The 13,938-nt window shown below is 61.8% G+C and overlaps 1 protein-coding gene across 7 annotated transcripts in view; it reads left to right on the forward strand.

The window, feature by feature from the left end:
* The window catches only part of TBX1 (T-box transcription factor 1), a 139,336-nt gene that overhangs the window by 120,080 nt on the left and 5,318 nt on the right, over positions 1-13,938 (forward strand). The window contains exons 1-8 of one of the 7 annotated variants that reach the window (XM_054844814.1): positions 964-1,446; positions 4,670-4,798; positions 5,946-6,402; positions 9,690-9,791; positions 11,203-11,374; positions 11,611-11,766; positions 13,149-13,216; positions 13,428-13,528. In XM_054844814.1, coding sequence (XP_054700789.1) covers positions 4,765-4,798; positions 5,946-6,402; positions 9,690-9,791; positions 11,203-11,374; positions 11,611-11,766; positions 13,149-13,216; positions 13,428-13,528 — 1,090 coding nt within the window. In that variant the 5' untranslated portion in view covers positions 964-1,446; positions 4,670-4,764. Of the gene's footprint in view, positions 1-963; positions 1,447-1,904; positions 1,975-3,067; positions 3,407-4,569; positions 4,799-5,945; positions 6,403-9,689; positions 9,792-11,202; positions 11,375-11,610; positions 11,767-13,148; positions 13,217-13,427; positions 13,529-13,938 lie in introns of those variants that run through there. The other 6 variants (XM_054844820.1, XM_054844819.1, XM_054844817.1 and 3 more) reach the window with 6 other exon arrangements.

Here is a 13,938-nt window from a genome sequence, read left to right on the forward strand (position 1 = left end):
TCTCTTTCCTTCTTTCCCTCTTTCCCTCTTTCTTTCTCTCCTTCTTTCCTTCTTTCTTTTTCTATTTTTTCTAATCTTTCTTCTCTTTTTCTTCTTTCTTCCTTTCTTTTTCTATTTTTTCTAATCTTTCTTCTCTTTTTCTTCTTTCTTCCTTTCTTTTTCTGTCTTTCTGTCTGTTTCTTTTTTCTTTCTTTCATTTTTATTTCTTTCTGTCTGTCTTGCCCTACTTTCTGTCTTTCTGTATGTCTTTCTCGGTAAGACCTGGTTACCACATTTGATTTTTGTATTTGTTAGATAGATTCGTTAATTTCGGTTCCTATAGTTCAAGCGTCAGTTGCAAAATAACAATAATAATAATCGCCGTAGTTGGAATAATAACAAGGATGACTGTCATTATAAGAACAGTACTCATCGATAACCGTCTCAAATTAAATGCCAGAAAATCCCTGGTTTTCCCAGGACCCGTGGGAACCGCAGGCTATTTTCACCTGCCGAGATCTCCCCGGTCTCCTCTTTTTCTCCCCCTTTACAACGAATTCGTAAATGTCCGCGGCTCCCGTTAGCTGAACCTCTACGAATTATTACTGTTTCGCCAACAGCATCGCTACCGGCAGCGTTAGCCTTTCACGTACTGTTCTTTTCCATCGTTCGCAGCGCACAGGCAGTGCTGCCGCTGCGGGCGGGGAAGTGCGGGGGCCGCGGGGTTCACCCTCCCAGCCCGGGGCGCCCCGCCGCAGGGTTGTTCGTCTGGGAAGTGTGCAGAGAAATAAGCATATGCGGACGTGTGCGCGGAGTGCGGTGCCGCTCCCCCCCCCGGCCCTGCGTGGCCCCAGCACCGGATCGCTGCCGCTGTCCCCCCGCTAGTTATTTGCTGCCCCACGGCTCAGCGGGGAGCCGGGGCTGCCGTGCCAAGCCCAAACCGGACCGTGCGGGGCCGCCCCCAAGTTCCCCTGTAGAGTTTGCACACCACTCCCCGCAGCCCGGGCTCGCCGGGGGCCCGTCGGGGCGCAGGGTTTGGGGGGCGGGAGGGTCGGCGGGGCTGGGCAAGGGCCGAGGGAGCGGGCAGAAAGGAGGGATCGCGGGAGGGACGAGAGAAGAGATGCGGGCGGAGGGGTGAGTGCGAAGGGCGGACGGAGAGAAGCCGGCGGGCTGTCGAGCTGTGTCCCAGCCGGGGCCCGGGAGCGCGGGGAGAGCCCGTCGGGCCGCGGTGCACCTGCAGCACAGCCTGGTCTCAGGGTGCGCAGGGGGACGCAGCCTCGGGGACCTCGGCACCTCTGCAGCAAAAGGGTCGTGGTTTGGTGTAAGCACGGCCCCGGCGCTAGAGAGGAGGTGTTCGCGCCCGAGGGCACCTGGCCCGGCCCGTGGGGAGCGGTGCCGGAGGGGAGACCCCCGCGAGGGAGGACGAAGGCAGCAGCCCACGGTGTCCGCCCCCGCCTCGCCTGAAAGGTCTGGTGGATTGCGGGGTGCGGGGCCCAAACGGGGGAGGAGGCGGCAGTGGATACCTGCCTCGCCGGGGCCGAAGAAGGTGGTGGGGCGGCGGGGAGGCGGAGATGCTCGGGCTCCGGGGGCCGCGCTGGGTCTGAGGGCTGCCGTCGCGGGGGACGCGAGAGTCGTTGCAGCGCGTTGCTTTCCTCGGTGCCGCCACGGGCTTTTGCACCGCCGGGACCCGAGCTTTTCGGGGCGAAACAGATGTGTGTCCGCGGAGGGGGGGCGGGGGGGCGTCCTGCCCTTCTTCCCCGTCGAGCTCTCGGCGTTTCCGTAGCGTGGAGCCGTTCCCGCCGGAGAGACGCAGGACAACCCCGAACTCCCCTCCCACCTGCTTGGGTGAGGTGTGAGCTGAGGGGAGCAAAGAAACCCCCTTCACCCTCTCCCTGGTGCCTTTCCGACAGCGTCCGGGCTCGATCCATTTTCCCCCAGCCCCCGACTCAGGGACGACTGCAGCGCCGGGGGCAGAGCAGTATCGCTAACGGCGGGGTTAGTAACCCCTCGTGGAGGCTGGGTGCACTTTGCAGAGAGCTCCGTCGATGCAGAGGGGCCGGGAAACGGGACAAACACCCGCGGAGCTGGGCGAGACGCCTGGCAAACGCGACCTCTGGGTTTAGGACCTCTTGGGGGTGCAGGAGAGGAGAGGACCCCGTTTGCAACACAGCGCCGTGCCACCCGCTCCCTCAGGTTTTCTTTGCCGCTGCGGGGTTCCCTCGTCGCGGGGGTTTCGCCCTCCCATCGTCTCAGCTCCGCCCGGTCCCACTCACGCGTGTGTGAACCCCGCGCGGCCTGCGAGGCCAGGCACGGGGTGTGGGAGTGGAGCGCGGGGGGGAGTCTCCTCTCAGGGGTTTGGGGGTTCGGCGCTGCAGCCCTCCGGCTCGGCAGGGACTCGCTCTGCTGCCGCCCGGGAACCGGCTGACAACGATTCCCGGCGGTCCCGTATCCCCGGCAGAGACTGCTCATCCCTGACCCCGCCGGGCGGGTGGACAGGCCGAGGGGCCCGTCCGCGCCCGGACTGTCCCCAACGTGGAGCCGCTTCCAACTGGGGTTTTACCTAAGGAGCAGGGAAGGAGAAACCTGGGAAACGCTGCGGGCAAGCAGCGAGCTCCCCGACACTGCTGGGGCGCTAGATTCGGGGCTTTTCTTAATTTCTAGGGGGCTATATTTTCTTTCCTCCTGGGACAGAGGCTGCCCAGAGCCGGGCACACGTCGGGGAACGGGCTAGTGTCCCGCGTCGGCTCACACCAGCCCTTGAGCTCCCGGCGGCGGTTTGCAGCTCGCACTCACGGCTCCTCGTGTTCCTCCGGTATTGCCCCGAGGTGCCCTAACGAAATCCCATCTCGTCCTCCTTGTATTGCCGCCAGGTACGCAGCGAGGGTCAGCACCGGGACACTCTTCTTCGTGGCGTGTCCCTGAGCTCGGGGTAGAAACTGCCCCGGCCGGAGGGCAGCAACAGCAGCAGCGAAGAATCAAAACACTAATCGTGTCACATTCTGCCCTTATGCCGTTAGCTGCAGGAACATATGCTCAAATATGTAAGAGTAGTCTAGATTTTTCTCTGCAAATATTTTTACCACATCCAAAGATAATATTTCAACAGAAGAATCAAGCCCCGCAGGCTACAGACAGGGCAGCTATATATAACCCGCTTGCTCACTCCAGCTCTCCGCGCATCGCTCGGGTTATGCAACCCCCATCGCGGCGGTAGCCACCGGCGCGCCCCACGGCTCCGCCCGCCCCATCAGGGCATTTCCCCCGAGACTTCGGTGCAGCCACCCGCCCGGAGGGCTCGGCACCGGGGCTGGGACCGGGGCTGGGACCGGGCCGGGCCCGGTGGGGCGGGTGCACTGCCTCGCCCCGCGCCGATGCGGAGGAAGGGCCCGGGGGACGCCGCGGCGCTCCGAGTGGCCGGTGCCGGGCGGTGAGTAGCGCCTCACCTTCGCCAGGGCAGGGAGGGACAGCGGCCCCCGGCCCAGGCGGGCCATGCAGGTGCTGCCGACGGAGCGCGCTCTCATGCCGCGCCGGGCAAGGGCTTGCCTGCCGCCCCGCCGGTGGCTTTCCGTTTTCTCTGCTTTTTTCGGCGAAGGAAATGCTCGAACGCCGGCGGGTGCTTTGGGCGTTTGGTGGCCCGGGGCTGGGGGGTCCCATCCCGCTCCGGCGAGGCAGCCGGCGGTACCTGCGCCCGCAGCGCACCCCGACGTGCCCGGTCCCCGCCTGCTGCGGCGGCTCGGGCTGCGAGTCCCCGCGGCCGTCGAGCCCCGGCGGCCGGGCCGGGGCAGTCCGCAGCCCCGCGGTGGATGCGGGCTGGAGGAAGGGAGCAATTCCCCCTCTCGGTGCCGGACATCCGCAGCGTGACGCCGGGCTCGGCTGGGCTCGGCTCTTCCCGTCGACCGGCTCCCGGCGCCGTGATTGACACCGCCGGCCCCTCCGCCCGCCCCGCTGCACATCCCATCCCTCCCCGCCGGCCGCTCGCCGTGCCCGGGAGGCGGGGATGGGCCTCCCCAGCCCTTTGACACCGTCTCGGCAGGAGTTTCACTTCGCTTTCGCCGCCGCCGCTTCTGCAGGCAAACACCCCCGGCTTCCATGTGACGCCTCCCAGCCACTGAATGGGGGAAAGCGCCTATAAGGGAGCCACTTTCCCTACGTGCAGGAGAAAAGGAGGGGACGGGGGGGCAGAAGCAGGAGGTGGTGGTTGGGGGGGGAAGGGAAGAGAGAAAATAAATTAATAAATCGTAGGGAACGAAGTTGAGGGAAGATAAACTGAGACCCGGGGAAGAAATTCGTGGGGTTATTTATTTATCCCCCCCGGGGGTCCCCTCTCGCTGACAGGAGTCGATCCGGCCGTTGCGGTGCTCGGCGCTGGCTGCAAAGGGCCCCGGGGAAGTTTCTTGCTCCCCAACGCCCTTCCCGGGGGGGAGCAGAGGGTTTGGGTTGTTTTGTGTTGGGTTTTTTTTTTAGTTTTTTTTAAGCTTCCCTTTCCCCCCCCCCCGTCTGGAAGGAGGGGGTCTCGTTCGCACCTCCCTGGATGGTGCGGTAGAAAGGAGGGGAGTGAGGGGGTGGGAGGGGGGGCTCGTGGTGGGAGGCTGCCGCGGCTGCTGCTCCTGCATTGGTGTCTCCCCTATGGACGAAAACAGCCCTCTGTCTCCCAAGGCAAATGCTTTCAGTATCGCCTCTCTGATTTCAGTCGCCGCCGCCGCCGAGCAAGCAGGAAAGGGAGTGCTGGAGGAGCGCCGCGGCGGCCGCAGCGCGCCCGCCCGCCCCAGCTGCCGCCCGCAGAAGATGCACTTCAGCACCGTCACCAGGGACATGGAAGGTGAGCGACGCGCTCGGCCACGCAGGGTTGCGGGGACGGGACCCCCCGGCCAACGCGTCTCGGGGTGTTTTCAGGCGTCCCGGCCCGGCGTCAGGGCCGGGGGGAGCGCACGGAGCGCGGCCTGCCCGCCGGGGGGGGAGGTCGGAGGGAACTTTGCCGTGCCCTCCGGCACGTCTGGGCCCCCGCAGCCCTTCCTTGGAGAATAAGGCTCTGCCCGTGCCCCGGTCGCGGCTTCCGACGGCTCCGCCGCTTGGACCCGCGTCTCCTCGGAGGTGCGGGAGCATCCTCCAACAGCGCCGGCCGAGCCCGGGGCAGCGGCGGGCCGGGGCTCGGCTCCCGCCGGCTCTGCAGCCCCTGTCCGGCCTGGAGGTGGCAGCGGAAATAACTCAAGAGACCCCCAGGACCTCGAGGAGCCTTTCAGCATCGGAGGGGATCTGAAGGAGCCATCCGTTCGCCGGGGCGGCCTGTCATACGCCGCAGGGCCTGCTCAGTCCTGCGGCCGAGGGCTGCGTGGCCGGGGCCGTCCCGGCGCTCCTCGGCGCGGACCTGGAGCTTTGCTCCTGTCCCTGTCTGTTCCCCCTCTCTCGCCCGGAGATGGAGGGAAGGGGGGATTGCCAAACCAGATCCGGCTTCCCCTGTCAGCCACGGCCCCAGAGCAAGGGACGTTACCTGCAGCACCGTAGCTACATGGAAATAAGAACCAGTTTCTTTCTTTGAGTTCCCCCCTCCTCCTTTTTTTTTTTTTTTGGGGGGGGGGAAGAAAGTTTGCTTTGTCCTAAATCTTGTGAGGCGAAGGAAGCCTTCTGCAGAGATAACACGGGCTCTGCACCGCCGCGGCTCTTGGCAGATCTCTCGGGTTTGCAAAGAAAAAAAAAAAAAAAAAAGAAAAAAAAGGAGAAAAAAAAGAGCCGAGGCAGGCAGCGGGAGAAGTGAGCTCCCCGCCTGCCCCGGGGGGGAGCGGGGCTGGGGCCAAGCAAAGCGGAAAGGGGGAGGCGCCCCGCTGGGCTGGGCGCGGGGCAGGAGAGGAGGCGGAGGGCACCCCGCGGAGCCGGCGCGGCGCGGAGGCGGGGGCCGCGCGGAGCGGAGCTGGGGGGGAAAGCGGGAGCCGGAGCGGAGCCCTGACCGCCTGTTTTTGGAATGATTTCAGCTATCTCCAGCCCCTGGCTCACCCAGCTGTCCCATTTTTGCGATGTTGCAGCTTTCACGGCCAACAGCCTGAGCAGCCTGAACGCCTCCGGGGGGTACCACCTCTCCCCCTCCCCGGGGGACCCGTACGGACAGCATGAGCCGCCGCACTACGAGCCCTGCACGGCTCAGCAGCACCCGCACCCGCCGCCCCAGCCCCAGCACGGCTACCCCTTCGGCGGGGCGGCGGCCGGGGCCAACCCGCCGCCTCCAGGCCCCGAGCCGCCCGAGGGCTCCGGGGGAGCAGCCGCCGGGCCGGCCGTCGTCTCGGGCTGCTCCGCGGGGGCGGCCGCCGCGGCCAAGGCGCCGGTGAAGAAGAACCCGAAGGTGGCCAACGTGAGCGTCCAGCTGGAGATGAAGGCGCTGTGGGACGAGTTCAACCAGCTGGGCACCGAGATGATCGTCACCAAGGCCGGCAGGTCAGTGCGGAGGCCCCAGCGGCTTCGGCTCTCCAGCCGGTAGCCCCGGCCGCGGGCACCCAGACTAGCCGGGACGGGAGAGCCCGGTCGCGGGCGCGGCCGGAGGCGGTTGAATTCGCTGTTTGGGGGAAAATTGAGGCTGGCCAAGGGCAAGCTGCGGGGCGGCCCGGCCCGGCGGTTGCCGTCATTTGATCCTAGCGCTTCTCCCAGGGCGAAATCCGCGAGCTCTTGTGGCCCGAAGGCCTCGGGTGCTGCGGGATAGCTGTGAAGAGGTGCGGGGGCCGGCGGGCAGGGCAGTCCGACACGACCGGGGGGAGCCGTACCGTGCGCTCCGCCACCGAGTTTCGCTGCCGCTGGAAAGGGCGCTGTGCTCCACCAGGCGCCTTCGGCTTTCGGTTACCCCGCACGGGACTTAGATCTGTGTTTGCGGAGGACATTGTGCTCCCGGAGCGGACAGAACGGCACAGCGGGGAAAGAAACTCGTGCAATACCTGTAACTAAATAGTATTTTAGCACGGGCAGATCTTTTCCTTCTGGCGGGGTGGCAAACAGACCCTAATTCTGCAAAATGAAACGTCCTCCAGGACTGTTGCATTTCCCGACTATCGAGTAACGAGCCCGGCTCTCCTCGGCCCCGCTCCCGGCCAGGGAACAAAGGAAGCGGCTGATGCGACCGTGTTAGAAACGAGCAAAACATGTAGGAGAAAGAAGAGTACCAATTACAGTTGTTAATTACTGAATTTAATTGGGATCGCCAGGAAGCGCCGTGGCCGCTCGGGCAGAGCTGCGGAGCTTTCCCCGCGCAGGCTCCGGGCAAACGTTGCCTTCGGGAGGGGCGAGCGTATTGGTCTCTTCCCTTGATTTAAAGCGATCCGTCGCGGGCGGGGGGATAAAACAAAACAAATTAACAAATCCCCCAGTGCTTGCTCTCAGTTAGCCCTGGGGAAAGCTGCAGCGGCGGCAGCTGGAGCCCCGGGCACTGCCGCAGCCCCCGTCGCCAGGGGGAAAGGGCACAACGCGGCAGGTCGGGCTCCGCTCCGAAAGGGCCCAGCACCAGCGGTGACCGCGGCCGTGCGCTCCCGCTTTCCCTCCAGTGGTTCTGAGGGTCCCGAAGGTGAAAAAAAATTATATATACGCAGTTGCGGTTTTTTTTTTTTTTAAATTAGCACTTTACAAAAATAAAAGAATCACCGCAGTGCCAGGTGTAAAAGCAGCCGGTGGAGAGGCCGGCGCAGCGGGACCCTGGGCGCGATTTCCCGCAGACGGTGCCTGCTCCGGCGCCGGGTCGCGCAGCCCGCTGTCTCCGGCCGCGGCCCCTGAGCCCGGCGCCGGGCTCGACGCTGCTTTCCTTAGCGGAAAAGGTCGTTCAGGCTCCAGGCGGAGGCTCTCTGCAAACAGGAGCTCTTCGATCTGGCTTTCTTCGCTCTCCCAGGACAGCGAAAAGAGTGCAAATACTCCACTCCGAAAGGGCTCGGAAATTAATCATCTCGATTTGAATCAGGGGCTTTCTCCCCCCTCCTCTTCGTTTACTTCATGACACCGACAAATCTCCGGGCAGGCGGGTAAAAACAGGAGAAAACGGGGTAAAACCAGCAGGAAAAGGCTCAGGGAAGGCTTTGTGAAGCCTTTTCTCTCCCAGCGCTTCTGGGCTGGCCCTGCTGTTTGTCTAGGTGGGTCTTATCATCTCGGGTTGTTTGTTTTAAAACTAAATTTTAAAACAAGAAACACCGGAACTGGAGCTAATGGGGGCTTTTACACCTTTAAAAATAATAATAACAGAGGGAGCGATTGGAAACGTCCTCCAGAGTTCGCTAAAGCGTTACAGAGAGGGAGACGCAGCCGCCCGATCCTGATGTTATCCGGCAGTGCCGGGCCCGGACTGGAAGGAGCCACGGGGGCAGAACCCCGCAGTCCCGTCGCCCTGGTCGCGGTGAAGGCAAGCAGCCTTTCCTCGGTGGAGAGCAGCGGCACACAACCAAAAAAGGCCCGAGAAGACGCACAGCAGTTCCGGCCGTGCGCCCCGAGAATGAGTCGAGGGGGGACTCTCGATGTCTGGGTTTGATCAGGGGGTCCTGGGAGTTTGGTTTTTCAACGGCTACAAACCCCCTTTCCCTAACACCGTTCATTGTCGCTCACTTGGTTTCCTACACGGAAAAAAAAAAATCAAACAAACCCGAAGCCTTAACGAGCCCCGACGCGAGGGCGCATCTTCGGTGTGCAGCGGGAGGGAGGGACGGGGGTGCTGCCGCGGATCCTTCCCTTAGCCCACCCCCGATCGCATTTGCCCCGCAGCCCCTCTAAGGAATCGTGCACTCCCTGAGCCTGGGACCTGCGCCCCCGGCTTAGCCTGGAGTCCCCGGGCGTCTGCGCGGAGTAGAGCAGTGAGGACAGCCCCGGGAGCCGACCTGCCCTGCCCGGGAGCCCCGGCCTCCTTCCCACTCTCCTTTCGCCCCGCAAAGGTGCGGGGACCGGGAGCCTGGCCGAGCTCTGTCAACGAGGTGGAGGAGGGAGGGGGCTCACTGGGAGATCCGAGTTGCTCTCTAGTCCCTGCCCGCCGGGGGGTGTGTGCATTTGCCCCTTCGGGCTGTGGGAAGTTTCCCGCTGGCCCCAGGGACCACGCTGCTGCTGTAACCGCTGCTTTAAAATAGGTGCAGATTTGGCGGGGGGGCAGAAGCTGCAGAAGTGGAAACTTAGTTCCCTCGCGTCGCCCGCAGGACGTGCCCCTCTGGGCTGCCCGAGCCTCCCGGGGCTCTGCCCCCGGCTCGGGTGTGGGTCTAAAGACGGGATAATGCCTTGTATCTGCCTCAAATCAGGTCTGCTGGAAGGATGGGGGAATCGCAGGGAGGAAATTCTTTTCACTTGTGTCTCCCCATGGCAAAGGCGGTGGTGGCGTTTGTTCCCTCACTCCCACCCCCCAGCCTCCGCGTCTCGCCATTTCAGGTGTCCGACACAAGCGGTCCCGGAGCCGGCGGGAGAGGCAGGGCCGTCCGGCGTTGCCCCGGCTCGTCCTTCGGGATGCTGCCGAGGGACACGGCAGCCTCTCGCCTCACGCTGCCCGGCCGTATCTGCCTTTTCTTCCCGGTCCGGCCGGCGGTTCCAGCGAGGGACTTGACATCGCAACCGGGCGCGCGCCGGGACAGCTGGAGGGAAAGGGCAGTGAAGGATGCGGGGCTCCCGCACCCGGCCCTGAGCACCCCTGGGCCGGGGAGGGCGTGAGTACCCGCACCGGCCCCTCGGGGCTCCCTGCTGCCCCTCAACTCAGCTCTGCTCTCTCTTCTCTGTGCCAGGCGCATGTTCCCCACCTTCCAGGTGAAGATATTTGGGATGGACCCTATGGCTGACTACATGCTCCTCATGGATTTCGTCCCCGTGGACGACAAGCGATACCGGCAAGTAACACCCTGCCCACCCCGCGGTGGTCGGCCCTGTAAGGGCTGGCGGGTTGCTGCCTGTCCTCCGGGGGCTCGGGGATGCGCCCCTGGGCCAGACATATGTCGGTGCGAGACGAGGAGGAGACGCGGGATGCGGCTGCCCTGCGGTCCGTTTCACACCGTTGCAACGAATTTGGGGCCAGGAGCGGCGCGGCTGCGTGGGGCGCGGACCCACAGCCCCCCCCCCCCCCGGCTTTCGCACAACGCCCGCACCGGCCGGGGACAGATTGCAGGTTCCCGCTGGGCGGCAGGGCAGGACCCGCCTTGTCCTGCCTAGTAAAACACTCCCTGTCTCGCAGCTCCCCGTCTCCTCCCGACAAAAATCCCCTCGGTGCTCCTCGAGTGCCATAGGCTCTCGGCTGGGGCAGGTGGCCCGGCGGTGCCAGCCCCGCGGGCGTCCCGGTGCTGTGCCGTGCCCGCCGGGGAGCCCGCTGGGTGCTTGGGTGAAGAGACCAGGTTTTGTGCTCTGGAAAGGCACCGGCCGTGCGAGCCACAAAGCCCTGCCCTTGTTTCCAGCAACAGCGTAGGAAGGCCTTGGAAACCGGCGACTTGCAAGGGAGCGATGCGGTCTGGTTTGCAACGCCTTTAATTTAAAGACAGTGAAAGGCGCATTATGTATTTAGCTTCAGATCGGGACGCCGAGCAGGCAGCCCGCGTAGGAATCGCAGGGTCCGATATATAAATATTTAGACAGATATCCAAATTCTCAGGGCGTCCTAGAAATGTTTGCTTGTCAAGGGAAGTGGGATATATAACATCCAATTGAGTATATCTTTAAAAAGTAATGTTTCTGCTCGAGTCCAATGGTGTCTAATTCCCCCTGTGCAAACACTGGCTTTTAAAGTAAACACGTGTATAGAAGATTGGTTTCTCTGTTTTAAATGTTACTGTTGAATATGTACTTTGAAAGAATGAAACAAGGCAGCTAAACTCTGGACCTGCTATTAATCTACACATAAATTTCCACTTTTCACTTAAAGCCAAAACATTACTGTATAGAGGGTTCCCTTTCACCCTTTTTTTTTAGAGGAAGCAGGAGCTGTTGAGGCTTCTCTCCCAAATCTGCGCAGGTAGCTATAAATTTCTTCCGTGCTGCAGATTTCTCTCCCACCAGTTCCATCGGTGACCTGACAAAATAGTATTTCTCCTCCGCAACGAGTCCGGTTGTGGAGAAGAGCTCGTTCCTCTCGTTTCCGTAGGAAGCGGGAGTGATGGGGGAGGCGGCGCTTCCCCCTCGCCGGGCCGGGGGAACCCTCCCGGGCTGAATCCTGCGGGGCACGGGGTGCTGCAGCCCCGCGGGGCTCTGCTGCAGGGGGCGGTGGCGGGAGCCCCTGAGGCTGCGGCTAAGGGTTCCTTCTCCTCTCGGCAGGTACGCCTTCCACAGCTCCTCCTGGCTGGTGGCCGGCAAAGCCGATCCCGCCACCCCCGGGAGGGTGCATTACCACCCAGACTCCCCGGCGAAAGGGGCGCAGTGGATGAAGCAGATCGTTTCCTTCGATAAGCTCAAACTGACCAACAATTTGCTGGATGACAACGGGCATGTAAGTGTTCTCGGGGGAAGGTATCAAACACGGGGCTGCACCGGGGGGGACTCCCCGCGCCGTGATTCCCGTGGGATGCCCCTGCCCGCGCCCTTCCCAGGGGCTCCACGCCCCGTCCTGCCCCAGCCCCGCGGCTGCCCCTGGGCAGGGGAGCCGGCAGGACCGGGGGCTGCGCTCTCCTCTCTCGATGCTCCGCCTGGATCAGTTATTGTCTGCTTGCTCGTTTTATCATTCAGATCATTTTGAACTCCATGCACAGATACCAACCGCGTTTTCACGTGGTCTACGTGGACCCCCGGAAAGACAGCGAGAAATACGCGGAGGAGAACTTCAAAACCTTCGTCTTCGAGGAGACGCGCTTCACGGCCGTGACCGCCTACCAGAACCACCGGGTGAGGCAGCAGCGGGGCCCGGGACAACGAAAAAGCGGTCACTCCCCGGGAGGTACCACGGGTGCGGGCGCGCCCGGCGCTGGCTCAGCCCCTACGCCCGGCTGAAGGTCGGGCTGCGGGTGTCCGGCGGCGACGGGGGGTGTTTGGGGGTATTCCCGCCTCCTCCTCCCCATCTGCTAAACCCATTCTGGGGCAGCTCAAGGAACCCGATAGCCGGGGCGCTGCGCAGAGCCGCATCGCTGCACGCTGAGGAAGCGACATGAGCTCTAGCCCCATCGCCAGCTTCCCCCCGTCCGGGGGAACCTCATTACCAATGTAAACCCGAGACCGGGGCTAGATGGGAAACTACAGGCTTCCCGCTGCGAAATGTCATGCACAATTTGTTTGGATAAATCTGCGATTTTACTTCTCTGAGCTCGTAGACTTCTGTTCCTCCCCAGAATACAATTATAAATTAAAAAACGAAACAAAACGAAACAAAACAACCCACCCCCCCTAATCTTATGCGGATTTCTGGGCAGCAGTTAATCCAATTGCTTCTTTAAATCGCATCAGTGATCAGCCGCGAGTGCAAATACGATTTCATACTGGGGGCTTTTCAGCGCTGCTCTGAAACCGCCTCGCTCCGTGCAGATGCTGCAGCCCTCGCCGGGGCTGGGTCGCGGGGCTGTACCTGAGCAGCCAGCGCCGGTGTCACTGTCTGCAGCGGCTCCGAGCAAATCGACCCGGGGTCCCCCCGGGATGCTGCAGTCAGGCCGACACCCCGCTCCGGAGAGGCGGCAAGGGCCGGAGCAAGGCTGTGCCTTTAAGGGGCTCCAGTGTCCCTCCCCGGCTGGCATTTGCCTGATGGCTCCGGACAGCTGCTCTTTCTCTCCTGCTTTCTATCAGTTTGACCTCTAAGGCTGGAACTGTCACTGAGGGGCTTAAAGTTTGTTTTTCAACCCATTCCGGAAACTCACAATCACATACTTTATCCGTGGATTTGCTTAAATATAGAAAATGTCCTGCCTTCTCCCCGGCGAATTAAATAAATACATAAGTATGATTTATCCAGTGATTTGTCTTAGCTGCTCCAGTGGTGACCCATATAATGTGGCATTTTCTTACAAGTGCATTTACACAGCTTTTTCAGCCGACTCAGGCTGCCTCTCCCTTCGCCTTGAACTCATATTAGATAGCATACTAGCCCGTATTTTCTAACAGAGGGAGAGCACATATCTGTGCTCTGTGGCAGAGCGCACCCCAGCTCCACTGGCCACCTGGGCCGTCTCTGTTACACCAGGCACCGCTGACTCCCAAAGCTTACTCAGAGACATGCTTGCTGTCTGACCCGGGAGCCCAGTGTATGCTGTTTTGAGACATTTCCTTGCTTCTCCTTACAGATCACGCAGCTGAAGATCGCCAGCAACCCTTTTGCCAAGGGATTCAGAGACTGTGACCCTGAGGACTGGTAAGGCTGTGTCTTTACCGACTACAACTACACCCCACTCTCACCACCAGTTTGCATGCACCTGCCCAGCTTACATTTGCACAAGGCTTGCATGAAGTTTGGGGGACACTGTCAGGCTCTGTTTGCCAGCTGCAGCTCACAGCAGCAATGCTCCAAGTGCTCATTCTGTTGGATCATTGGCTCTGTATCACTTCTCCCCTTCTTCTTCCAGGCCCAGGAATCACAGACCAGGGGCCCTTCCTCTCATGAGCGCTTTTGCCAGATCCCGGAATCCAGTCTCTTCCCCGGCCCACCAGAACGGGACAGAGAAAGGTGAGAGCCCCAAACAGCCAGGCCAGCCTGTCACCCTGGACCTGCTGGCCTGCACAGCTGGCCTCAGCGCATGCATGCTTTGGGCCAGCCTTGCTCACCATGCTGGTGCATGGCCACCTGCAGCGAGCATGGCTCCATTGCTAATGAGCTTTGTGCTACCACCTATTTACAAAAAAAAAACCAAAAAAAGCCACCTTCATAGCCTAATTCATTCTTCCTAGGTCTAAAAGACTGAATCGTTGTGCTTAAGCAACTTTGCTGCTTTAAAAAACACCACCCTTTTCCTTTAGTGTCCCGGTTTTGACTTTTCAGCAGCAAGTTCAGCTTTTCAGGCAGGGATGCAGCGATGGCTGCTGGCTCCTCCTCGCATTGCCCTTTTAACGCACCTCGGCAGCGTGTTCAGCGCCGAC

The sequence above is a fragment of the Grus americana genome, chromosome 16 (genome assembly GCF_028858705.1).
Source record: "Grus americana isolate bGruAme1 chromosome 16, bGruAme1.mat, whole genome shotgun sequence".
NCBI classification, from domain to species: Eukaryota; Metazoa; Chordata; class Aves; order Gruiformes; family Gruidae; genus Grus; species Grus americana.